At 37.9% G+C, this 12,191-nt stretch overlaps 1 protein-coding gene across 6 annotated transcripts in view; it reads right to left on the reverse strand.

Annotated features, from left to right (window-relative positions):
* The window catches only part of IBTK (inhibitor of Bruton tyrosine kinase), a 61,679-nt gene that overhangs the window by 11,882 nt on the left and 37,606 nt on the right, over positions 1–12,191 (reverse strand). For 5 of the 6 annotated variants that reach the window (XM_049817697.1, XM_049817696.1, XM_049817694.1 and 2 more), the window contains exons 24-26: positions 10,405–10,497; positions 9,083–9,241; positions 2,323–2,475 (exon numbers count right to left, since the gene is read on the reverse strand). In XM_049817697.1, coding sequence (XP_049673654.1) covers positions 2,323–2,475; positions 9,083–9,241; positions 10,405–10,497 — 405 coding nt within the window. The remainder of the gene's footprint in view (positions 1–2,322; positions 2,476–9,082; positions 9,242–10,404; positions 10,498–12,191) is intronic. The other variant, XM_049817695.1, reaches the window with a different exon arrangement.

Below are 12,191 nucleotides of genomic sequence, written 5' to 3' on the forward strand. Positions count from 1 at the left end.
AGGCCTATGTTTTTAGCTTGGACTATGAGCTACACACGCACAGCTGCACAGCATAACTCCCAAGGCTGAGCTGTCCCTGGAAACAATGCAGCCCCATCCACACTGCCCAGCTTTTGGGCTGATCTGCCTCTGGACTGAATCTAGTTCACATCTCCACATTCATGACGTGGTTCATCTACAGAAAATTTCTGGGTTGCATAAATTAGAAGGTGACAGTATATGGAAGAGTGTTTATGCAACCACCAAAAAACCCTCATCCAGACACTTAAGAAAATTGTCAGTTTAATTACCGCACAGTTTATCCAAAGAAAAAAGACAATGCAGGAACAGTAGCCATGCAAGTATCAGTGTCCCATCAGTGAGTCTGACATCAGCTGATGAGGGCTACTTAAGCTCTACGCATATGCAATTTCCTTTCCTTAAAAAGGAAGGGGTAAGCGTGTGGATAATTAATCTTCACAGAAATAGCCCTTGAATACCGCTGGCAAAAATCAGAGCCTACTGTGACAGGAACTGTACAGTCAAAGGATAAAATTACCTCAAACTACAAACTCAACTCCTAACTTTCAGATGCATGAACTAGTCACCTAGACTCTTTACATCTAATAGAGAGAAATAAGCATCTTCAGACACAGTTCAAAACAACCTGAAATAGCTCTGGAAGTGCCATCTTTTCCAACTGATTATCGTCAATCTAGTCATCTAGGCTCCCACTGGCTTAATGTATCATTTTGAGACAGCTAACGTATTAGGCCTGGATTCAGCTCAAATAATCCACTTTGAGAGCATGCAGACTGGCCAGACTGCACAGACTAGACAGAGCAATGCAAAAGGAAAAGAAATTACTTTATGAAGATCACAGAGCAGGTGTGACAAAGCTAATAACAGCATCCAGTGCAAATTCCCTTATCACCAGCCCTTGCTGTCTCCCATATGATGAAAAGCTTTATTATTTCACTAGCAACAAAATTAACAATACCTGTTTTTCTGCAGAGTTGTGCTTCATGTCCCTACATCACCACTCACCACAATAACTTCAGCTTTATCCCCCTGTTCCTGAATGCCCACCCGTCACACACACACTCTCCAAATCCCACCTACCTCTCTCCTCTAACACCATCCCACACATGATGTTCCTGTATTTCTACCCTCATTTTGTTCTTTATCTACCAATAGGACACATACTGCTTTGGTCCTAGGGAAACACCAGTATCTACACAAGCTGAGCAACCAAGAGGGAGGTGCAGCAGAACTTTCTTTTCCTTATGGAGGGGACAGTTTTTGGAGGGGGATGGAACAGGCTGTGCCCTTGCCAGGGAGGCCACTGCCCGGCGGCCCTGCTGTCACCCTCGGCTGCCCTGCTTCCAGACGGTGGGTGGGAAAGTCTGTAAGGTTTTCAGGCTCTCCATCTCGTAAACGTATTTGAAACTGATAGCATTCAAAGTTGCTGATGATAGGGGGAAGAGATGCAGGTGGGCGGGCAGCTCAATCATACAGAGCTTCAGGAATAAGGCTGAGATTTCTTTCCTCAGCTTAGACAGGTATTTTAACCCAAAACAGAAGTTTTATTGCAGGTAGCAAGAGGATGCGTGGCTAAGACAATTTGACCAAAGAGCAATACTATCTAATAACTAGACATAAAATTCATGTGCACCTCAGAACAAGTTATTTTTGTCCTTGGAATTGTAGTCCCACAGTAATTAAAATACACAGACATAACCAATGCATCAATATTTCAGTAAGCCCTCTTAAACCATGAAAAATTGCACCTAAACAATTAAGTCAGCTTGTAAGAAAACTCAGATCAGGAAATGCCAGAACTGTGTTTGAATAAACTGATTTTATCCACTCATGGTTACACAGAAATACTCCTAAGCAAACTGTTTCATATATGTCACATCTGAATGCTAAAGAATATCTAATTTCTACAGAAGTTAGAGAATATAGGTTTATCACTTTTATATATACATATACGAATGTGCACACACACACACACACACACACACGTATATTTTGTTTGGAGCCTGAAGTGTTTGTGTCTATATATACACACGCGTACACACATGCCCACATATACAGATGCAAACACTCTGAACCTCAAACAAAATATTAGCAGTGGCATTAAATTGCTTTAGTCTTTAAACTGCCTATTCGTAAGAGCATTTCGTTCATAAAATCCTATTAACAGAATTATTAAAGAATGCTTACAGGACTTATTTTTTTCAAATGACAATTTTATCCTTTCTTATTTCAGCAGAATTTAAACAGGTTATTGTGGTCTTGTATAATGGTTGATCAATTAGGAAAAGACTGCTCTCTTACCTTATGGTGTTTTGGACTGATGAATCCTCAGTTCCTTTATATCCAGCTCTTTTGATACCAGTACCAGGTGAATTACTTGCACTCATACATTTTTCTTCTTCCATTACAAGATCACGGAATGACTTTGGCAAAGCAGAATGTAATGACGATGACCTTTTAAAAAAAAAAAAGGGGGGGGGGGGGGAACCCCAACTCATTTTATACTTGTACTTTCCAAGACTCCATATTGTTCCATGATTCAGTTAGCAAAGAGGGCCTTTTCAGTTATTAAAAATAAAAATACAATATTACATAGCTTTTGCATCTCACCATTATACCTGCTAGACCCCATTCTCTAAAATAAGTCAAATAGGCAGAGATCAGAAAATAAATATCTAAATACAAGCCAGTAGTACGGAAATTTTATTAGAAGGAAAAACAAAACCCCCAAGCTTATTTTCACAGACACCTTATCGTAGATGAGCTGTACCTTTTCTAACAGTATTATTCCTTGAAAAATATTCTCATAAATCACACAGTGCTTTAGTACTTTCATTCTAATACTGTTAGTTTACCACCATGAAAGTCAAGTATAGCTGATCTTCTTCCCCAAGATATTGAATGAGTTACTCATACCTGTTGGAGGCTCTATAAATCATTTAATCCACAGTAAAACTCATAAAACTGATATGCTTTGTTTTCTTTTAGCTGCCCAAGTATAATGTGCACTGTTACTGAACTAGAGTCTGCATATTATCTTTCAAAAATAAACAAGTATGAAAATAAAAAATAAACAAGTATGAAAATATAGCAATTTAGCATCATAGCTATTCTGAACACTTTCTAATCCAAAAGCCTTTTTATTTAAAGAATTCAAGGCAGTTACATTAGTCTTTCCCTTATCCATCAAGACTTTGGAATTAATTCTTCATACATTCACTTACATATAACTTTACTAAGCATAGTAGTCCCACTCATTGTCAAATATATAAAATACATATTGGAAGAATAGCTCTGCTCATTATCTACTCAAAGAAATAAGAGAACAATTATAAACACTACTGAAGTAAAACAAGCTTTCTACACAATGCTAATTGTTTGTGCAGCTACCATAAGAGAAGCATCTGAAACCAAAGACTTTCAAACTACATCTATGCTGTATACAACTTCAGATAACAAATATGAGGGACTTAAAGCATTACAACATAGTATCTGAAATCTTACAACAAAAGCATCTGAAAGTTATATATGATGTCTGAACCCCATGCAAGACCACCTGAGCTTAAGTTTGGAAGGTTTTTTGGTTTTTTGTTTTGTTTTGTTTTTTTTAATACTGCATGAGCAGCTTAGAAGACATAAAAAGCAGAATGCGAACCTCCAGGTGCAGGGCCTGAGAGTCATTTTGCACATCCTCTGTTTCTACTACCAGCTGGCAGACAAGGGTCTGGGCAAGTGTTTGACCAGAACTTCCCCAAACTTACTATACCAAGTAGACAAATGGTTCCCTTGGGATCTGCTGTCACAGAAGCTTCTTTTAACAGTTTAAGTAGCCTACCCATTTTCATGAAAATTCTGTACTGCAATCAGATCCACTTGCAATACAGCACCAAAAAAAATAAAAAATAAATCCCCAAAACCCCAAAACAACCTCCCCGAAAAACCCAACCCTGCATCATTCTCAGCCTGTGAACCTATCCAAAACAATTACCGGTATCTTAAAATGGTTTTGCTTAAACTGGTACAAATTTTCCTAACAGTAACAACTCTAAATTTCAGCTTGTCCTGCCTGAAACACTGTCATTTCTATCTAATTTGTAGCATTAGAAAAGACTAATTTATACATCTTTTTTTTAAAAAAGTGGAATATGACTATGTTCCTCTAAGCTGTAACTGCAAAACATCAAAGCATGAAGTTCCAAAACAGCTGTTAATGTTTCAGTATAAGCTGGAATACTGACAGACTGACAACCTAGACATTGAAATACACAACTGTTAATTTTCAAGAGACTTCAAATTCCTTTATGCCTCCACTCTTGAAAAGCCATAGGCTCTCCTGAGCTAAAAAAAAAAAAAAAAAAAAAAAAAGCCAAAACAAATAACAAAAACCAACCCCCTCCCTCGATCAAACTAGGTTTGGACAACTAATAAAATTAACACTTAACTTCTTGCATGACATACTCTCAAAGTATTACTAGTGTGATTCCCCTCCACCCCCTTTCTAATTTCCACTTTTCTTTGAAGGAGGAAACATAGGTTCATTCTCCCCAAAACTATGAAACTGGGGCTTTCTTTTGGTGGAAAAGGTAGGACGTTGTATATGATAAGACTCTGTCTTTTAGTCAACCAAAAAAGAGCCAGAAGGTCCCACACCCTTCTGGCAACTGTGCTCATTGTACATCCAAGATGAATATCTTATTTCACTGGAACACACATTCTAAGGCTTTGACTATATTGCATGTGTGGAAAGCTCAATCTATTGCCAAATGCACTCTAACAGACCACTGTGAATTTACTGAATATAACTTTGCAAATATAGTATTAGAACAGATGAGTAACACTTACCATTCTACCTTATATACAAAAATACTTTGAACGACTAGCAGGGGCAATCAAATAATTGATGGCTTGCCTAAAGCAGCTTAAAGTTTATTCAACAAATGCTCTCTTCCAACAGCTAGGCATACTTTTAAATATTCATATACCCCCACTGGTTCTTTGCTTGAACTCTTGAGCTACCAGCATTTTCCAGATCAGCAGCCAGAGGAACACTGCAGAGGAACGTACAGAATCATGCATGGTGACCACATAAGCATTAGATTGGATTCCATCCTCCTAAAGTATATCCTGGCCTTTTCGCTTAAGATGGTTTGTGTAACACAGTAGAGCCCAGCTACTTTCAAAAACTGTTTAATCAGAACCTTAAGAGCACAATGTATTTTCTGGAGACAGTTAGCTAAGCATATTCAAAAAATCAGTCCATACTTGCTTTTTAAATGCAAGGAACAGGTCGTAGGCAGTTGCTAGTTTAAAATTAAACAGCACCCAATAGGTAAAGAGTTATCTATCAGAGAATGGATGAATAGCATGAACAGTCAAACTATTCAGATGTCAGATCAAGGAAGTTATGCCCCGTATTTTTATATGCCTTTTATCAGAGCTTCTCTTAATACCTTACTTCCTGTATTAACAAGTCAGTCATTCAACTAGAGGCATCTAGCTTGTGTGCTTCAGTCAGCCAGTACAAGTACTTCTAAAGAGTCATTTATCTTACAGTAAAGAATAGACGTCAGGAACTAACAAAAACCACTTCTGAAGAAGCCCAGATAACTAGGTAAGCTATGCAATGTCCTTCAAAACCTACTTCAGGCTTTGTTGTATCTAAAAGTTGTGTATGAAGGGGAGAAGGGAAAGCCCAGGCTGGAGAAAGATAGATGCCCTATACAAATATCCTCCTGTGAAGGAGTTCTCATAGCCCCTTCCCTTGATACCCAAAGTCTGACAGAGAAAAATATATAAAACTGCAGCTTGAAAATGGCTAGTAAAACAAAAAAGGAAATTAACTGATGATATTTAAGATGACTGGTTGAAAATACCCATGAAATGCCTACACCAGTAATCACTAGCATCAGCCCAAGCCACGGCATGGCACATACGGGGGAGTTCATTTGAAGACTCCAGAGAAGACCTCCTTGTGACCACTGCTCACAGAAAGGCCCCTGACTTTGCTGGGTGCCCGAGGAAAAGGACTGACTCACACAGGCCCCGGTCCACCTCATTAGCAGCACCCCTGGCCAGCTGCTGCTGTTCACCCTCATCAGCACGGACACCCCTCCGAGTCACCCATCGGGTAACGCACAAGAGCATGGCTTCCCTGGTGCTCTCACACCGAGTCACTGATGGGAAAAAAGGTGGTGGGTTTGTAACAACGTGTACATTAGTATGTGGATGAGCCTGTGTGATTTGTTCATGTAAGACTGTGTACATCGTCACTGTAGATGTTAGGTTACATACTGTTTATGCATAATTATAACATTCGTAGTAAGATTAAAAACAGTAGATGGATATTTTTTTTTCATTTATTTTTTCTTTAACATAATAAAGGATAGCATAACTCAGTATTTCCTGTATTGGTCACCATCTAATTTCACCTTCAGTTTCTTCCAGTACATTTTAAGCCTCAGGGCTGTAATTGCCCTCTGACACCTCCATTAGCTAAGCCAAATAACAAACTTGCTGCCTGACCTGCAGTATCAGCTGTATAAAGCAGGTAGCGTGTTCTTTGGAGCATTTGAGAGGATCAGAGTTAAGGATTCTGAAATTCATCCACTCATTAGAATTCAGAAGACAAATCTTGCAAACCTTGTTTCTCCTTTTGTGAAGGTCCCAATTACAGTTCAGAGGTCAGGTAGAGTCTGAATCCTTAGGTGCAAAGCAACTCATTCTATTTCCTCTTTAAGGCAAAATTGTGGGCTTTGCTCAGTGTTGTATCAGAATAGTTTTTGGGGGCTGGAGGAGTAAAGGAGACCCCACATTTTGGTATCAGGTGTACATGGTTGAAAAACTGAGAAAACAGATATTTAAGTCCTGCTTGTATAAATCAAAACAAAAGAATTCAACCTTTTCTTAGATTCACTTGAAATATTGTGTGCTGGATATTTTTAAAACCAGGTGATCTTAGGCAGTTCATTTTTGTAAATAACTACTGTAGTAACATACCTCTATAGCTTGTAAGCTGGACACTAGAAATACATGGCATGTAACTTTTTTTTAGTTGTAATCAACCCAATCAGCAGACGCCTACAGAGAAGATTTCTTGTCCCTACTTTCACTAACCCTTGGAGTAATCCCAGCCATCACCATCAGAATCACTACTTGAAGAACACATCATGCCACGCTACCTTGAATTCACCAAGCGACTGCCCATTTCAGATCAGACTGACATGATCCTTGACAGGCCTTGTAAAATACTAAAGCCCTTTAACCATAAGGCTGAATGTACTGCATAGTGTCCACTAGAGAAGCAAAGCTTGTTCTGGTGTCATGACTGGCAATAGAATGCCATTTTAGGATCAATTATTATCTGATTTAAAATGGATGATTTTGGGATGATTACAACGTACTCTCACAGTTTTTCCCATAAGTTACTGATAAATATTTTGAACACCAGCTCTATTTTACCATTGTTACATTCTGGGATATTATCATTATTACTATACACTAAAATAATAGCATACCAACAGAACTATCTCAAAAAAATCTAAAGGCACTTCAAACTCAAGGTGCTGATCATAATAGCATCCATCCAAAAAAGAAAGATGAAATCTCAGATACATGAAATGGAGCAGAGAAGCAAGCAGTTCTAGATTATTACCCTAAACCTTTTGACACAGAACGCCTCTCAGGAAGCAACTGCTGCCAGAAAGCAGCCCACCTTTTCCTCAGCCAGCTAGTGATGCGATTTTTTTTTCCTCTCCATACACTCATTAAATAGCTAACAGGCTACATGTCTTGTTTTGAACTTACAGGAACGTAGCAGAAAGGCAAAGATTCCAGCAGATGCTTACTGCTCTTATTTCTGAAAGGAGCAATCAATTCATATAAAGGATCAAAGGAAAGAGAGCCAAAAGACAGACGAGGGATACAGCTCTAATTGTGGAAAAATCAACCTATCCTTTTAAAGACAGACTCCTGTTTTACTTTTAAATCTATCCAACACAAAAGGAAAACTGCTGCAATAGCGTCTAAAACAGCTAAATTGTCTAAAAAAGACTTCATTTAAAATAGAGTAACTGTGGTGGGTATGCAGCAAGCTTTGCTCCCACTGAAACACAAGCAAGTAAGCTCTAGACAGAGGAGATGGACTCACAGTTCTTCTAGGCTACCCATACAGAAACAAGCTGCAATAAAAGGCTAGATCTTCTTGAACAGGGAAAGGGGGAGGACTGCCCAACATTTACCTCAAGTGAAGACCATGCATGTAGGTATCTATTCTGTAGTAAACAAACACATTAAATTTACATAGCTTGCAACTTCTACAGTTATGCCTTTATGCTTTCATCCAATACCAACTGTAAATGTGAAGAACAAAGCATGAATCGGGCTAGCACCTCATTACATTCATTGTTGTAAATGTAGTTCATTGACCAGATGATAACCATTTTTCCATTCAATACGGTGATATTAACTTCAACATTTAAATTGTGTGTAATCAGCATTAAAAGTCATTTTAAACCCATTATGCATCCTTCCACCATAAGAATTCTTAGCAGCACGCATCACTCCCTCCAGCTCCTAGACATGTAGATAACTTTGTTATCTATAATTTTGGTCAATTGTGCTCTACTCCAAAGTCATTCCCCTCCCTGTTAGGAAGGGCTAACATTGTTCTTTATGTTTTTGACAGAGAAAAAACAGCATTAATAATGGTTTTCAATAACCTCTTCCTGACTAAGTTTCAGAGCTTGTGCTCAGCCTTCTTTTTCTATACTTCACTTTGATACCATCTGCAAATACCACATCACACGCAGGCAAGAACCGGATGGGATGCAGTCTTCTGACACACTATAGCAAAGTTTCAAAGAACTGGTAGACTGCAACCACTGCATTTCCCTGCTCCCTTTGAATTTCTAGATTACTATCAAATGTAGATACAAATAGTTCGATGCTAGTATTTTTAATGAACAGAACCTAGGCCATTTTTATTTAAGAAACTGCTTCTAAGAGACTATCCAATGTAAAAACCCTCCAAAGAAAAATAAGTGATATTTGATTTGTAACATACCATGCATTCCCTAGTTTTGCAACTTTTGTAGGTGGAGGCGGTGTGGTTATTAGCGTAGCAGGCTCCGTGCTGCTAGTTACTGATCCATTATCTTTTGCTGCCAGGGCAATCATTTTTCTTTGCTTCTGAGAAAGCTTGATTCCATGAGACACCATTCTGCTGTGAAGTGATATTGCAGAGAGAAGATGCAAGATCAGTGTCCTTTGAGATGACTCTCCTTTAATCTTGCAAATTAAACTAAGAAATACTTCTTTCCTCGATCAAAATACTTTGTCTAGAGTGCCAAAAGTGGAGTATAGGTGGAGGGGAGTGGTCAGATGGCTAGGGAGCAAAAGGAGGATCAATGAATATAAAGAGTAACAGAAAGAAAAGCATCATAGAACTATTCTTTCCATAGATGTCTACAAACGAAAACATGCAGAGTAGGAATCAAGCCTCTAAAAGAGATGGACTACCACCAGATGAAGACTATTTTCTAATTTTGTGACTTTTTAGAGACCGTTAGAAGCTTAGCTCCCTTAAATCAAAAATATTGATGCATAAAAAATGTCTACAACAGCATATAGCCATTTTTTCTATTTGTAATAACTTGTTTTCTAAGTTATTTGGATTCCTCAGCTTTGGCTGTTTTGTTCACAGCTTCTGAATCTACCTAACCAGCAACCTTTTACTAGGCTCCAGGACTACTGTCCTAGCTCTCTTTTACAAGAATGCCACACTTCAAAGGTCATGAAAGTCATCTCCAGTTTTCTTCCTATACCTTGCCAGTTACGAAACACTAGGCTTAATCCACTGCCTCCTGAAAAAGTACATTTATCTCCCTGTGCTTTGGGATGCTTCTCCAAGCAAGAGCCACACTTGCTTCTGTCTGAGGAAAAATTGTTAATATAACACATGGGTGCTGTGGATTTTCAGAGAATGCGAGACAAGAAACAAACTTCAGGATCAATTACAGTAGTGGTCCACAAGTAATTTCTGAAGTGCTAGGGACAAGAATTAATTCTTTTTGGCTGTAAATTGGAAAGCTCAGCAGGCCACTGATTTAAGATACTCATTTACTAGCTCTTTAGTTCACATTTCAACAGCTAAGACATGTTTTTGCAGTAGTGGACCAAACAAGACTACAGTAAAATGAAGGGATAAATTCTGTATGCTGGCAGAAAAACACCATAATGAACTGAACTAAACAAAGCTGTTCAAAAACAAATAGGACAACTTCTCTCCTGCTTTTTTTAAACTCTGAACTGCCTGAACCACTAAGTAAATTCATAATAGCCTGGTCTATCACACTTTTCTTTTATAGATTTTGGTTTTTTACCAACCCTGAATTTGCCTTTGGCATGGTTCCACATTTCTGCATACTTTCTTCAATTTCCATGATGGTTCTTAGATCCATAGCAGGAGGGCTGGCAGGGCTAAATGAAAAATAAAAAGTTACCTTACAAGGCACTCATTTTTACTTACATTCCACAGCTCCAGCCTTCACTGAAATCCTCTAAATCATACATAAGGTTGGTAACCGGATGTATAATTTATGTCTGTTTCCTCAATTATGGCAAACCTCAAATAGAATGTTTCTGACAAAACTTTTATAAATATATACATATTTAAGAGCACACTATAAAAATACTTTTAAAGACTCATTATACTATGAAACAAAAAGATGTGAACTATGATTACTTTAAAAAAATTAGATACCTAAATCCAAGATACTTATTTAGTAGTCAACTGTTCATGCTAAGTGTTAGAGAGGCATCGCTCACAGCTCTTTCATGAAGGTTGAATTAGATCTTCCTTTGAAGAACAGGACTAAAATTATTTCACATGGGAAACAGAACACTCTTTGCAAAATTAGAGCTCTATAGAAATGCCAGTAACATTCTCAAACTTTAGGAATCAGTTTTGTTTTCATAAATGACCTAATTTTAAACTTCCACAGAAATGAACATGAATTAAATCCAGACATTTCCAGGCTTTACATAAAAACTATAAATTAAAACCTGTGTACTTACAAGGCATTTGCAAACTAAGCTGTGTTACAACTACATTCAAGGACAGGTTTTGAAATAAAATATAAGCAGGACTCCCTCTGTCCCTCCCCACATAAACCCAACTGTCATAGAAAAACTAGTGAATTAACCACTGGGAGGTCACATCAAATCCTGTCGCCACTTCTCCTCCACAGTAGTTCAGCCAAATACACTACAGTATCAATCCTTTAGACATTCTACATAACAGTGCTGCCTGCTATTTCTTGACATAGCAGCAATACTAGAAAAAGTAAAGAAAGAATACAAGAGAAACCCATAAAGGCACAGTGACATAATGACAAAGTCCTATGGTTTCATTTGTTCCCCTTCCATGCAATCCCCTAAAAAAATATTCAAAAAGAACTCTAAGATAACAGATGAAGGTGGAGCTTCTTCCAACTAGTCTATAAACTAAAGAATTGGTTGTGGGATGTGTTACCCTCTCTGCATAGACTTGGCTTGCACAAATACGTAGTGAGACAAAACACAGATTCCTAATGGACCTTGCTCACCAAACAATATACTTCAGAGATGCAACTTTTAATTTCTACAGCTGTATCACCTGTATTAACAAAGCCCATCAGCCACAAACCAATAGAGCCTGGGAAGATTGTGAGAAATTATTGCTATATGATTCCCTAAATCCTTAAACTCTTCTCTATTCAACCTTTATTAACAACTCTCTCAGACAGGACACCAGGCAAGACAGAGCTTCAGTCTATCACAGTACTGCTCCTTTTTCATATGCAGATACGGCTACAGATAAAAATTAATAATCATTTTTTTATTACTGTATAAGTTAAACCTGTGGTGTTGATTTGCACAGACCGTTTAAGTCTCCAGGCATGCCTTAAAAATGTCCAAGTACAATGGTGCTTCTAACACCTTCAAGCACGGTCTGATTCCACTAGAAACTATCACGTATTCTGGTAGCACTTTAAAAAAAAACAAAACTAAAAAAAAAATAAATCTATCTAGCAATTGCTTTTCTTAAAGAATAATTAAAAAATGTACCAGTTTTATTAAATAGCAAAATCTTTAATTCACATATCGGGTAATGCGTGATCATTTTGAAGAGC

This window comes from Accipiter gentilis, chromosome 15, assembly GCF_929443795.1.
Source record: "Accipiter gentilis chromosome 15, bAccGen1.1, whole genome shotgun sequence".
Taxonomy (NCBI): Eukaryota; Metazoa; Chordata; class Aves; order Accipitriformes; family Accipitridae; genus Astur; species Astur gentilis.